Here is a 15,398-nt window from a genome sequence, read left to right as displayed (position 1 = left end):
AGGGCCGCCGAATTAAGCAATAAAGAAAAGCCAACCATTTATTTTAATATTTTTTTAAAATCCCGTTTTTATTTATAGAGTAGGCTTTAGATAACAAAATTTTTACTTAGTTTATAAGTTATTTTAAGATTTTAATATTTTTTTATCAAAATAAACTGTTATGTAAAAAATACTCTTATGTTTTTTAAGATATTTTTATAACAACGATTTAGAATTAAATTATTCGCATATATTTTTATAATATCTCAAATATACATTCGCATAACATAATATATAAATTTATTGATAAGAGATTATTATTAAAATAATATTTGTTAATTATTATCGTTGTTATTATTTTAATATAAATTGTATAATTAATATAATTATGATTACTATTGATAATATATTATTATTATATTATAAATATTTTCATCGTTAAATTAATATTACTAATCATAATTATTTAAACGAATAATCAAATTCTTAAAAAATGTTTAAAAACAAATGGTGAACTGATGAGTGATGAGATTGTTTTTTACTCGGTTCATCAATTGTTTACTTGTCCGACCTGTTCTTGACCGGTCCAACCTCTTCTGACCGATTTTGATTGGTTTTAACTGGTTTGACCGTAAAAACATTTTTAGACTAGGTCTGAACCGGACTTTTGGCATGTCCGATCTGATTTTAATAACAATTAGATGAAGAGCTATGTGAGGGGATGTGTATTTTATAGGGGTTAATAATTTATCTTGATGTGGTTCGTCATATTAAAAAAACTCATTTACATGTAGTTACGACGACGAAGATATCATATATTATATATTGAACATGTATTCACACGCGTCATGCAACGAACGCACGACAAACATGCTTCTTGTAAAATGTGATTATTAATTTGGAATACTCGAGTCATTGTTAGTTTGAAATAGAGTTATTAAATAGATGGACTGTAATGAGATTTTGCATAGAATATGTTAAAAGCATGTTTCAAATTAAATTCTATTATAAAAGAGTCGGAACAAATACATGAGAGAACATAAATTGAACCATAAAATGGAGTTGATCTAATTCTTTGGTTCTCCAGTTGTCTTTTGCAACAAATCATGATGAGCTTCGGGCGTTACTCCGGCATTTGGAATGGTAACATTATGCAAGACCTGTTTCAACTCATCATCCCCTCCGCAAGTTTTAGGTGTTTTGGATTAATTCTCTTTTTGTTCCGAATCCGTTCTTTGCCTCATTACCTGCAAGCTCGAAAACCTGTATCAAGAAAATCAGAGCTGCCCAAATTAACAGAGATCAACCGAATGCTCTAACTATAACCAAGGAAAGATAACAGAAAATAAAAGATTGATTGAATAAAAGTAACATCTACCGCAAGGTATTCAAGAACGACGGTGAGTAAATAGGGGATCCAGCGCTGACATGATCAACATAAGTTGCCCTTCTTGAGAAAGTGGGCAACTTTGTTGATGGGGAATTCAATCCCGGCCTTTACAGACTGGGAAGCTGTTTTAGAGTTGGTCGACTGTCCTTTTCTGGTCTTTATGGTTGCATCAACGGAGCTCATATGGCGAATCTCGTTTAGATATTCAAAAACTAGAAATAAAAAAAATGTACATAATTGATGCGATGGAGTGTAAGAAATGTGTTGGGTGATGACAGAAGTGAGCACAATGGGGTTTTATAGGAAAATGGATTGAGATGATCTATTCTGATTGGTCATCGATATTCGTCGTGGATCGCCATAAAAAAGTAATGGCGCGATTATAAAATATTTGAAATTTAAATTTGAAGAACGTGTGTGAGAAGTGAAGAGAAATTATTTTGAAGTTTAGATTGTTTTGAATTTTAATTTGGAGAAACATCAAGACGCTTGAGCAAAAAAAACTTAGTGACACGTGGTTCAGCTCATACTCTACTTGATATTCCAGAAAAAAAGTTTGCTTTATAAAGTATTAACGAATGCAAGTAAATTAAAATAAATTTAACTAGCAAATTATATTGAACACGCACGATGCACAATGTTTCTTGATTATCCTTTTTGGTCTTTATGGCTGTACAAGTGGAGTTCATATTGTGAATCTTGTTTAGATATTCAAAAACAAAACAAAAAATTGACAGATTCATGCTGTGGAGAGCAGCAAATATGTTGGGTAATGATAGAAGATGAGCAGAATGGGGTTTTATAGGAAAATGGATTTAGATGATGCATAGCACACCTGGGCTCACCTTGGAAGGGTTCTCGGGCGCGCCTAAGATTGCTTTTAAAAAAAAAAATCAGTAACAGAGAAGTTGCATTTTGAAAACCATGGAATGAATATGCTATTTGATCTTGTACTAAGCTCGGTGCTGACTCGTGTCCTGATGGCTAATAGCTCACTCCTTGAGCTACTTTTTTCATTGTTTTCGAGTGTTAAGATTATTATATTATGCTTGTCTTCTACTAATTAAACATTTCCCGTGATTCTTACATATTAATGTATATATGCAGATTTTGTTTCGAGACACCCTCATGTCCTTTGTTTTTTGGTAGCGAAGGAGTTGAGGTAACTCCAAGTACTCATCGGCTGCAAGATCCATATCAGCATCTCTGCGAAAACTAAGTTCATGGTTTGAAAATATTAGTATTGTGCAAATATTATTGCACAAGTCCTGGATTTAGGTGGAACTTGAAATATAGTAAGAGTCAACCCGACAACACTCATGTATATATGTGTTGTGTGTGCGTATATTATACATAACTGTGAATTTAAATTTTCTGAACTTTTCTTGGTTGGATGTATTATTTGAGAGAGAAACATTTCCGGCTAGCTACCCCAAGTTGAATGATTATTAGATTTCAATTAGTTAGATATGAGAATTATTGAAGCCTAGTTTATAGACAGAGGAGAAGACTTCTCGCTTGCTATGACACACGATTATTATTACCAGCGGCCCCGTTTGCGTTTTGTGTACGGTTGTTTTTCGCTAGAGTAAAAATATTTTTTTTGAATTAATTTAATAATTATACAAATGATTGCAAATTTATATTAAAATTAAGAATTTTACGAGGGTTTTTTTTTTTTTTTTTACAAATTAGAATAATTAATGGAGCATGTGTGTTTTGAGTATTCTAAAATTTTGCAGTCAGAGTGTTGCCATCACCTTCTCATTTTATATAACCTTCGTAATATTTGTATTACATATGTAAATCGATGCTTATTTTTTTTGATGACGTGGAGATTTGTAAATCTTATTTTTCATTATGTAAATCTACGTGCTAATAGAGTAAAAATTATATCACTCACATAAATCATATATTGTAATTTGTTCGTTCGAAAAAATGTTAGTAACAGATTGTTTATATTGAACCGAAATACAAAATAAAATATTTTTGGTTTTTTTAAGAAAACATATGATAGATGACACGAAGTTAATGTCGTTTTAAAAATAGAATAATCGTTGTCCAAATAATGAAATTTAACAAAATTAAAGTTCTATGGAATGTAAAATTAATTTAAAATGTAGCATTTAGAGAGTAAAAAAAGCTTTATATTCCTAAAACTTTAACGGAACCTGGTAAAATTTAAATTATATATGATGTATATCTAAGTGCATTGTATAAGTATTAAATTTAAGAAATAGCATTCTCTTTATAGAAATTGGAATATAAAAACTTCATATTTATTTTATAAAACTAAAGTGCTGTAAATCGATCTATAAAAATTATAGTTTACTAAAATTTAAATTATATCGAATGTAAAATTGTATATCTGAAATTTTGTTGCAAAATATCATCAAATTTAGTAATCAAATAATTGTTACCTGTCATTATTTCCTTCATTTATTTGTTTATTATTATTATTATTATTATTATTATTATATGAGAGTTTTAAAATTTATTTGTAAACGTAAAGCGAGAGAGAAATGGAACGTAAAAACCGCTGAGAATTATCAAAATTTTGTGGTTATTATCAGATTCCTCTGTGAAATACTCAAATTTCCGGTGGCGCCACCGCCGCTCCGAGATAACTTGCTACACCGTGTGTAATCATTTACTGGGGTTTCAGTTTGCGTATCCTCTTTGTTCTGTTGATTCAGTTCTCGAGTTTTTGTGTCCCTTCTGTCTTTGAATTGTCGTGCGGTACTAGCACAGTTTGTGGATGGGATCGAAGCCGTGGCTTTATCCGGCTCCGACCTATCGAAGCTTAGAGACCTATTGGGACATTGATGACGATGCTCCGGGGCCGCGTTGTGGACACACGCTGACTGCTGTGGCCGCCACTAAGACCCGCGGACCCAGGCTCATTCTTTTCGGAGGGGCTACCGCTATCGAGGGTGGGGACGGAGGAGCTCCCGGAATCAGTAATTAACTTTGTTTCCATTTTTGTTTTTCTTTAATCTGCTCTGTGATGAATTGTTTGGTAATGGCTTTGTTTGGGTTTTGATCCTCTAGGGTTGGATGGGGTGACGAATGCTCTTCATTCATATGATGTACTAACTAGGAAGTGGACCAGGTTATTTCTTACTCTGCTTCGGTTGCTTGAATCATCATTTCGTTTCCATTGTTGTTTGACTTTGATCGTATTAAATGTTGCTTGGATGTTTATTTACCTATCTAAATGATTTAGACTCAGGCCAGCGGGCGAGCCTCCATCGCCGAGAGCTGCACATGCTGCAGCAGCTGTTGGCACGATGGTTGTTTTTCAGGTTATCCAAGTGAAAATGCTGTCACATTTATCTTGTATCGTGATGAGTTTTGTTGAAATAATTTTTTTTGGATGCTTCTTACTTTCTGCTAGGGTGGCATAGGTCCCGCGGGGCATTCGACAGATGATCTATTTGTGCTTGACTTGACTAATGACAAGTTTAAGTGGCATCGGTGAGTTTACAGAGATTTATGTTGTATTTTGCATGCTGTTTTTGTTATCTTATTGTTGATTTCATTAATTATTGACCGCTGTTACTCTTTTTGGAGCTTAGAGTTGTTGTGCAAGGAGAGGGACCGGGGCCTAGATATGGCCATGTCATGGATTTGGTTGCACAAAGATATCTTGTCACCGTTAGTGGCAATGATGGTGAGTGTATAATTTCTATTATCTTCAAACCTTATTAGATGATATTTTGTGAGAAATGATGTGTTTCCAGTAATATCACTCATCACATATTGGAGATATTATGGTATATTTTTTGAAAGAATTACTTCGTTGGTGGTGTAACTTAAGTGTCATTGTTTTTTGAATGTGGGTTGTTTCCTAACTCTATAGTAGAGACCTCTCCTTTCAATTCGCTGCTCTTGTCCTGCCAATCAATGCCTGAAGGATTTCATATTTGATGGTGCAACTTAATATCTCATATAAGATTCTTTATTTGTTAGATCAGGAACATGTGAGTCCATGTTCTAAAATTCGGCCTAAACAATCACCTAGACGCCGGCCGACCACACCATAAAAGAGCTAGTCGGCCAGCCTAGGTGGCCCTAGACACCCGAAAAATTACCTTTTCTTTAGCTTTTTTGGGGATTTTTTTTTTAAAAAGTTTTTTGAGATTCTAATTTAAATTAAAAGCTCAATTTTAAAAAATTAATAGTAGATTTTTTATTGACCCAAGACCAAAGTTCAACAACAAATGTGATTTGTTGACTTGCACTAACACACCAAACTCCATCTTATTCATGTTGATACCGTGAAATCTGTCCAATGGCGCCTAGTCCCGCGCCCGACTAGTACGTAGCGAATTTTAGAATCTTGATGTGAGTAGGATTAGGATGTTGAGATAAGTGTATTATTAATAGGTCAAATATTACATTGGTAGCCAGTTTACAGCGTGGCATCTCCCTCATCCTGTTTTCATGACCTAACTTTCACAACTTTAGTTCTGGTTTAAGTTTTTTTTTTTTTTAAAGTTTTGAGTTGTTCGTTCTTGGTACTTAGCACCTTTTAGTTGAACTAGTTCACTCATGTTTGACAATTTTTGACTTGTGCCTATTAGTTGACACTACTGTAACAGAGTTCTTATTTTCTACAGGTAAACGAGTGCTATCAGATTCTTGGGTTTTGGATACTGCACAGAAACCATATTCGTGGCAGAGGCTTAACCCAGAAGGTGATAGACCATCTGCTAGAATGTGAGTTGCATTAGCTTTCTAAATCTTATGTTATACCGTAGCTTTTGTATATTTCTAGGCACTAGCATGTTTTGATGAATAAGCCTCTGCCACGAATATGATGAATAAGATGATTGCTTGATGAGTTCTGCCCTATATCTTTTCACAGATTTGGCTTTTCGATTCACGAAAGAGCTTGTGTGACGGTAGACCTGTAGCTCTCCTTGTTCCTTGACTTATATTTCTGATTGGAGTTAACTAGCAAGTGCAGTAGGCCAAAATCATAATGATGGAAAGCACATTAAAGCGCTCAAATGTCTTGGGGCTTTAAGCGCAAATCACATGCTTTACTGAAATTAAGCACAATAAATAAAATAATCTAAAATAAATAAATTTAAAATAAAAAATGTTTTTAAAAACGTGATATCAAAAATTAATAATTATCATCACCTTTATCTTCAAAATATCAAATATTAAAATGTGCGGGCAAAGGTAGAGGCGACCCAAGGCAAACACAACACGATGTTAGGGTTTCCCATGCTCTTCTATTGATAAACAAAAGAGAAATTGCATTTTAAAGGGTAATTTTTCCTCTTGTCAATTTTTTTCCCAAAAAAAATTTGCTTTTCAAAGAGCGCTTAAGTGCCTCAATGCGAAGCGGGCAGATCAATGTCTAAGTACTAGGATACATATAAATTATCCTAATTTAGGTAAATTGAATCGAGTGAAGAAGAACTAATTTAAATAAACTATATTAAACAAAATAAAATAAAATCATGCAACAATATAAAATTGAGAGCTAGGAAACTGCTTCTGGGGGAAATTCAAATTCGCGAAAATGACTAAAGCACAAAACGGTACCGAGCCAAGTTAGAATCCACGTGTCAAATTTTGATTCAATAGATTAATCACTCAATTCATAACAAGATTTCCTAATATTCGATTCCTAGAATTAATAAACCTAATTAAAACTAACAATCCAATTATCCTAATTGAATTTATTAGATCTAACGGCGGTAGTCACTTAATCTTTATTTCCCTAAATTTCCACTGTGATTTTTGAGATTTTACCACATTAAGACCCAGGTCTGTGCCAAATTTTGGTTCGTCATTATTTCTGTTTTTGTATAGGCACGACATTTGGGTTAGAAGGTGGCACATGGTCTAGAACGATTTTCATTTGACGTTGAGGCAGATGACGGTCTGGATGGGTGCACGGTATCCATGCCCGTATTCAGCTAGTCATTGTTTGGTCCAGACCTTTCACAGGGTCCGGGCCTTCGTCCTTAATTTTTTTCTTTCTTCTTGTTTGTGATCCTTGCTTTCTTCTCCGTTTATTTCCCGTGTGATATCGCTTAGTTTGACCTCATTCCCATATTTAAGCTTTTTCCAAATTGTTGTCAAACCTAAAGACAATATACAATGTCACACAATAAGTGCAAAATACGGAGTTAAAATGACACATGAGCACGAATATGACAAAATAAATCCCTAAATGATATATATAATTTGTGCTTATGATTCCTCCCTTTGTTTTTTCTTCTCTTTGATAGTTAAGGCTATGAATTTGTGCCATAATGGAATTCTGTCATTCCTTACCTGTTTTCCTCTCCTGAGTGGAGTTATTTTTTGTATGTTTTTCTTTTTTTGCTGAAGAAAATTAACATATTTCGACTGTTACATCCTTGCTTATGGGATATGAAAATTTAGACAAGTCTGTTGCTTGCTGTCCTCTTCATATCTGTAGACACATCCTTGGTTGCATGTGCATTTGTTGTTTGTTGTTAGAAAAGATGGGAGAAAATGATGATCTTCGTTACTTCATTGATACACTAAATTATTACAATTGATATTGTCCTTATTAAGGAAATAAATACTAAATTGGCAGCAATAAAATAAGTGATCCTATTTTGTGATACCATAACAATCCTTTGATTGTGACCAACAAAATACTTGATCGCTAGGATTGTAATCCAATGATTGTGGGTTGCTTATATTTCCTACACGTCCTCCAAGCGGAGCACGGAATTCGAGTCAAGTTTGGAAGAATACCATGAGATTTAAAGCATAATTTTGGATACTTGGTCCAAACTTCAAACTTCAAACTTCAGTCTCCCCCATTCCACCAACTTCTTGTGATTTGTTGTTAATTCTTCATGATGATTTGCCCTTGACAAATCCATCATCAAATAACAATTTTACTCCAACTACAGATACTAGCATTACAGGTTGCTTGGTCCTCTCTCCACCAATGGTAGTCACTCTTCCATAATATAAATCGACGCTTTATACTGCTAATCTCGTATATTATCATGAAATTAAGGGGCTAAAAATGTGATGCAATATAACTTTACTGATTTTTCAATTCATGTGATAGCTAAAGGTATAATACTAATTAATGATTAAAAACTTAAAAGAAGGAAAATAAAATTAGCAATATCTAATTTTAGGAGACTAAGTTCCGTGATTTCTGATACCATAATCTTTCAGTTGTGACGAACATAACACTTGATCGCTAGAATCATAATCCTGTGATTGTGGGTTGATTGATATTTCCGATACAAGTATTATGAACGGATCACTGATGTCATATTTCTTACAACAGCTTTCAGAATTTGTAACTGGCCTTGTTGTTGTCATGGTGAAGTCAATAGCTTGGGAATCCTATCTTCTTCACATTTTTGTAGATTTTACTTTGTTTATATTTAGATAATAGAATTACATGGTTGTTTTCTGTAGGTATGCAACTGCCAGTGCTCGATCTGATGGAATGTTTCTGCTTTGTGGGGGAAGAGATTCTTCAGGCACGGTGTGTAAATGTTTCTCATTGATATATGAAGTATTTGTTTATTATTGCCATCTGGTGACCAAGTCTTGAGCTATTAGATCTTCAGAAAAGGAAAAAAATATGCATCAAACTGGCTTGCTTGTTTCAAACATGCTGCTTGATGGTGAATGTATGCTTTATTGTGTCACCAAACCCCCTTATCAATGTGACAATGTGTAATTTCTTTCAGATGCTGTGTGAAATTGTCAAATAAGTGAAGTAGTTCATCTGTGAAGTTCTCGCTCTGCCAGACATCTATTTGACTAATCCTCTGTCATTCTGTGCTTTGTTAGTTCTCTGATTGTATCTACTACCAACTAAGTGCGAAACTATAATTTTTTTTAGTAATTGAGGCCTATTTCATTGGACACTTTTGACTGAGGCTATCAGTTGAATGTGCATCTGTACAGCCACTTGCTGATGCTTATGGACTACTCATGCATCGAAATGGTCAGTGGGAATGGACTCTCGCCCCAGGAGTGTCACCTTCGTCAAGGTATCAACATGCTGCGGTAAGTAATAATTTAAAGGATCTATTGCTTTCTCACTTCTTCAACCCACATTTCTTGTTGTTCATCCTTATCATTTGGTTAGGTTCATTTTGAACTCTGGTGTGATCTACTTCTGTGTTGAATTATTCATTTATTTAATTTAAGAGAAAATGGAGTTTACTAACCTGGTTATCATTTTCTTTGCTAGTGCATAAAAGAAGCATTGTTCATGGTATACAAATTTTAATCAATAGATTACCCATGTTTGGTTTAAATTTCAACGTTTTCAGATTAATATTTCACTTAAGAGTCAACTGCCAAACTTGGGCTTGGTTGGGCGTTGATGAATAAATAAGCTTAGTGAATGGTTCGTTTTTTAATAATATAAGTGTTTTTGGTTTTGCTTTATCCATGGAAGAGGATATAAAGACTCTATAAGACCGCGGGAGAAATTTAGAGTTGTAGCATCACAAATGGTTGTTCGTGTTGATGCACTCACTTTACTTTTTGCTGCTTACTTTTCATTGATTATGAACTTTTTCCTTTTATCAGGTTTTTGTTGGTGCTAGATTGCATGTTACTGGGGGTGTTGTTAGGGGTGGACGAGCAGTTGAAGGCAATGCAGCGATTGCAGGTAACTTTGGTAGTAGTTATTTCTCATTTATTAGTTGTAAAAGTTTGAGCTGAGTCAGATGAAGACTATCCTGACCTTTGTATGCTCTTTTTCTCTCAAGTACTGGATACTGCAGCTGGAGTTTGGCTTGACAGGAACGGGGTAGTGACTTCACGAGGCAACAAATACACCGAGCTTGATCCCTCTTTGGAGGCTATGCGTCGATGTCGCCATGCGGCTGCTTCTGTTGGTGTACGAATATATATATATGGTGGTTTAAAAGGAGGTAACATTTTCATTTAGCAGCACAATCTTTCTGTTTTTGACGCATCGTAGATTCATCACAACCCACTATTTGGGTAAAAATGCAGTTTGTTGATATCAATTATTTTTCATATCTTGGGGAAGTGGATTAATATCATTTACTGGTTTATGTGATTTTGATAACATGTGGTGCTTCCGTGGATCACTTTGATTCCATATTGGCTCATAAACTAAAAGTTTTCAGTAACTCCTTTTGCTTTCATCCTTACAAACGATACATCAATTGCTCCTGATGAAAATGATTTCTCCTGTTAGTAGGAAAACCAGCCATTTTATGTGGAATTTGGTTATCATTCCAACTGCATAGAATGGTTGAAGTGAAAAAAACCTATTTGCATCTTGTGTGAAACAAAACCATGCAAAAATTTCTTAAAAATAATGTTTTTGATTTGTCAACATGGTTGTGTATGATTTTCAACGAGCAAGTCTGAGATTATAACTGGCCCCAATATGTATTAAGGATTGCTTTAAAGTTTACACTTTTGTTCCGGACCTATGAAAATAAGAAGTAGTTGAATATTTAAGTGCTTATCTAGTATTTAGGATATTATTAGCATGCATTTAAAGTTTAATTAGGATTAGATTGCTTTCATTATTGTAGGGATATTCTGTTAGATTAGGACTTATATGTATCAGCTTGTACTCTTGATCGAAGTGAAGTGAATGATAAAAATATTTCCTTCTCCCGAATCTATTGTATACAAAACTTCAGAAACAAATCTCAATTTTATTATGAGCCACGCTAATTTTTATTTTGGATTTATTACTTCCTCCCATTTGTACTTGTCCACAATTATGATGGGTTTCAATTTTGTATCGCAGATGTCCTTTTAGATGATTTTGTGGTTGCAGAAAATTCTCAATTTCAATCAGAGATCCAATACCCAGTGTCACCATCAGAGAGATTATTAAATCATTCTGGCGTAGCTCCATTTCCCCCTAAACTAGCTTCAGATGGAACACCTGAGACACCTTCATTTGGTAGTTGGAGGTCGATTCCAATTCCTTTTAGCTTCATGTGATTTATACGAAGTGACTACTTGTTATTAAATATTGCTATTTGCATACAGTGGGGATCAAAATTCTTTGGAGAAATTGGCAGAGGCATCAACTGCTGAGGCTGAGGTTGCTAATGCCATCTGGCAAGCAGCACAGGCAGCATCAACCAACCCTGAAGAAACATCCTTATCAGATGATAATTCACAAGCTGCAGAACTCACTTCCGATGGCAGTGATACTGAGGCCGATGTTCGCCTTCACTCTAGAGCTGTGTGGTCCTTACTCTTTGTTGTTTGTAGAAAAGGATACACATATTTCAAAGCCATTTGAGTTGATTATTTTTAATGCTACAGGTTGTAGTTGCAAAAGAAACCATAGGGAACTTGGGGGGTATGATTAGGCAGTTGTCTTTGGATCAGTTTGAAAATGAAAGTAGACGGATGATTCCTTCTCATAATGAACTGTCCCACCCTACCAAAAAGTTTATAAGACAGAAATCTCCTGAAGGCTTGCATAAGAAGGCAAGTTTTCTGGATTCCATGTTTTTTGTCTGATTATTCAGCTTCTTGAAAGATGAATCCGTACTGAAGACTAGGATTCTGCTTGGCTCTCCCATGGATGTATGATGGTAATGCATATGTTGCAGGTGATATCAACTTTGCTTAGGCCTCGAAACTGGAAGCCTCCTGCAAACAGAAAGTTCTTTCTGGACTCATATGAAGTTGGTGAGCTTTGTTATGCTGCTGAGCAGCTCTTCATGAATGAGCCAACAGTTCTTCAACTTAAAGCTCCTGTTAAATTATTTGGGGATCTTCATGGCCAGTTTGGTGATCTGATGCGACTGTTTGATGAGTATGGTTTTCCTTCCACTGCAGGAGATATCACGTAAGTTTCTTGTTATGATCAAGGTTTAATTCAACATGTAATCGTCTCACAAGCATTTCAGCTTTGTGAAAAGATTCAACTTCTGGTTATGCAATTTTGTTGCTAGAATATCCTTTTGTCATTCTCAAGGATGAATGCTTAGATACGACATGTCTGATGATGTCCACCTCTGAGTTGAGATTTTAGTGCTTTATGGAGAGTTTTCTGAATTTTACAAACATAAATTGAGGTCATTTGAGATGTATTCACGTCTTGTAAAAAATTATCCTGCATCAAACTTGTCTCATCCAAGCCAGTACCAAATTTCTGCACTGACATCTATCCTTGATTATGTGGTGACATTCTTTTGTATAAATGCCCTCCGAGCTGGAATTGTATCAAATTATCTGAACAGTCTTCGTGTAAGTGAACATATTTGTTCAATTACTAATGATGACGATCCTGACGTTTGTTATCGGTTCTTGGATATCCGGATCCACCTACAAAATATTGTCCTTTGACCATTGTATGACTTTTAATCATTATTAATGAAGGAAAACGTCGTTGTGAATTCCTAACTTCGTGTCTGTCGGTGGGATTTCATTGTATTAACTACTCTAGTGACTAACATTCTTTTCCTCGTTTACTTTGTCAGTGACTAATCGATGAATTTTCTTGTGTAGTCATCTAACCATCATTTTCTGCTGTTTCAGTTATATTGACTATTTGTTTCTGGGAGACTATGTTGATCGTGGACAACACAGCTTGGAAACAATCACATTGCTCCTTGCTCTTAAGGCAAGTTTCTGACTTTGAGCAGTTCAATCATTCTTCGATACATCGCATGTTCACCCCAATGTCATTTTTATTGGATCTTAGATTGAGTACCCGGAGAACATTCACCTTATTCGCGGCAACCATGAAGCTGCTGACATCAATGCACTCTTTGGTTTTCGAATTGAATGTATTGAAAGAATGGTATGCACAAGTGCAGAACAAATTTTTTCCTTTGTAGAGTTATGAGTGTTTAATCAAGGACCATTGATACTCGTGCAGGGAGAAAGTGATGGGATCTGGGCTTGGACCCGTTTCAATCAGTTGTTTAATTATCTTCCTCTTGCTGCACTAATAGAGAAAAAGATTATCTGCATGCATGGTGGCATAGGGAGGTCAATAAATTTTGTTGAACAAATAGAGAAACTCGAGAGGCCCATAACGATGGATGCAGGGTCAATAGTGCTAATGGATTTGTTATGGTATGTGTATCTTCATATGATATGATTAGATGATATCCCTTGCCTTATACTATTCCTGTTTTTCATTCAGGTCTGATCCCACTGAAAATGATAGCATAGAAGGTTTGAGACCAAACGCAAGAGGACCTGGTCTCGTAACATTCGGGGTATGCAGTCATGGATGATTTCATGAATGTTAATGGCTCAATGAAGTTTACGAGATTTTTTGTTTTATAGTGTATTTCGGCTGATTACCTAACTTTTTCTGTTAATGTGAAATGTTCTTGTGATTTTACACTTGAAATGAGTGCAACCTACCCGTTTATGATATTCATGGACATGAGGCTGCTTGATGATGACGGCATTTGATTCTTGTTAAAATGTATGTTGTGTTCTGAAGATAGATAAGTCTTTGTTCAGTTGCTTAGTGTATGAAGTAAAATACCACATTCTTGTGGCATTGTTCTGTTTGATCAATTATAATGTGTTGCAGCCCGACAGAGTCACAGATTTCTGTAAGAAGAACAAATTAAGACTTATCATTAGAGCTCATGAATGCGTTATGGATGGATTCGAAAGATTTGCCCAAGGGCAGCTAATCACTCTTTTTTCTGCAACCAACTATTGTGGTACAGTATTCAAAGCATTCTCTTCCACCTACTTTTCGAGCAGAATACATCCTTATTTAACTAAATTCATTCAGGAACGGCAAACAATGCTGGTGCAATATTGGTGGTTGGCAGAGGATTGGTCATTGTTCCGAAACTGATCCATCCCTTGCCACCTCCTATTCAGTCTCCCGAGGCATCACCAGAACGTGGGATGGAGGAGACATGGATGCAGGTATTGCTTTTTTATTTTTTCTCGGTTGCCCTTAAAACTTCCTGCTTTCTGTTTGTTCTTACTGCAGTTTCTACACCCATGAAATATTTGTGATTGGTACTGGTTTCTTAGGAGCTCAACATTCAAAGGCCGCCTACCCCCACAAGAGGTCGCCCACAGCCTGACCATGACCGTGGTTCACTTGCTTATATATGATGTACTCTTACTGAGCTTTGTATATATGTGCCAATGTTGTCCTGGAACAAGCCCTTTTCCAGTAGGATTTTATTTGGTTAGAAGCTGTGGATCACATGGTCATGACAACACACCATCTGCGGTTACCATTTCTGTTGTATTTTACATGCGCAAGATGTGAAAGCTTGTTCAAAGCGTACTCAGATTGAAAGACGTAAGCAACTATGCAGCTCAGACTACAATATTGTCATTCGCCATTGGAGCTAGTTACTTTCTTGAATTCGTACACAGTAAGCCGAAAAATGTGGGGGAGATAAATGGGCATGTGATGTCTACAGAAGGATCCTGTGTTGTAAGTAAAAGAGAACCATAGAATAATTTACGGCTAAAAAGTAGAATTGATCGATATATAGAAGAGAGGTGAGAAGTTGAATAAAACAGTGAGATCTGTGTATTAAAAGAATCGTGATGAAACTGCGCTTGTTTAAATGAACTTTTATTTTTAGTCTACAAATACAGCAGACTTAGAATATAGAATTTTGTTCAACGGGCGAAACGGATCCTGGAGTGTGCACCTTATATATTTGCAGCACAGACAAAGGAGGATGATTTCGTTATCTATGAATTAAGTTCCAGACACACATTTTTTTAGCATTACAAAATAAGTCAATCACGCATTTACGATTTCTTACTCTAAATATATTATTATTTTTAACAGTTAATCAATATACTTATTGCATTTAATTTGATTTTTTTTTATAACTTTATAAAAATATTCTATTATTAAATAATATTTAAACATATATCTTTTTAAAAGTAATTCAATTCCGTGATGTCCTATATTAAAATATATAGAGTAGTTTTTTTGTGAGACGGTCTCACGAATCTTTAACTCTGAGACGGGTCAACTCTACCGATATTCACAATAAAAATTAATATTCTTAGCATAAAAAATAAT

At 35.1% G+C, this 15,398-nt stretch overlaps 1 protein-coding gene across 1 annotated transcript; it reads left to right on the top strand.

Annotated features, from left to right (window-relative positions):
* The first annotated feature begins 3,864 nt into the window (after positions 1–3,864).
* LOC142523484 (serine/threonine-protein phosphatase BSL1-like) lies at positions 3,865–15,033 on the top strand. The gene is made up of 21 exons (XM_075627298.1): positions 3,865–4,329; positions 4,421–4,481; positions 4,596–4,674; positions 4,767–4,846; positions 4,948–5,042; positions 5,992–6,091; positions 8,810–8,879; positions 9,308–9,409; positions 9,941–10,022; positions 10,123–10,287; positions 11,148–11,316; positions 11,396–11,594; positions 11,678–11,845; positions 11,971–12,209; positions 12,902–12,986; positions 13,068–13,166; positions 13,245–13,444; positions 13,515–13,590; positions 13,917–14,052; positions 14,127–14,266; positions 14,378–15,033. Exons 1-21 carry the CDS (start codon positions 4,128–4,130, stop codon positions 14,459–14,461), a joined length of 2,631 nt encoding a protein of 876 aa, XP_075483413.1. The 5' UTR covers positions 3,865–4,127; the 3' UTR covers positions 14,462–15,033.
* Positions 15,034–15,398: the final 365 nt, after the last annotated feature.

This window comes from Primulina tabacum, chromosome 2 (assembly GCF_025594145.1).
Source record: "Primulina tabacum isolate GXHZ01 chromosome 2, ASM2559414v2, whole genome shotgun sequence".
NCBI lineage: Eukaryota > Viridiplantae > Streptophyta > Magnoliopsida > Lamiales > Gesneriaceae > Primulina > Primulina tabacum.
Note: the sequence above shows the minus strand (reverse complement) of the source record. Positions and strands in the feature narration are given on the sequence as shown.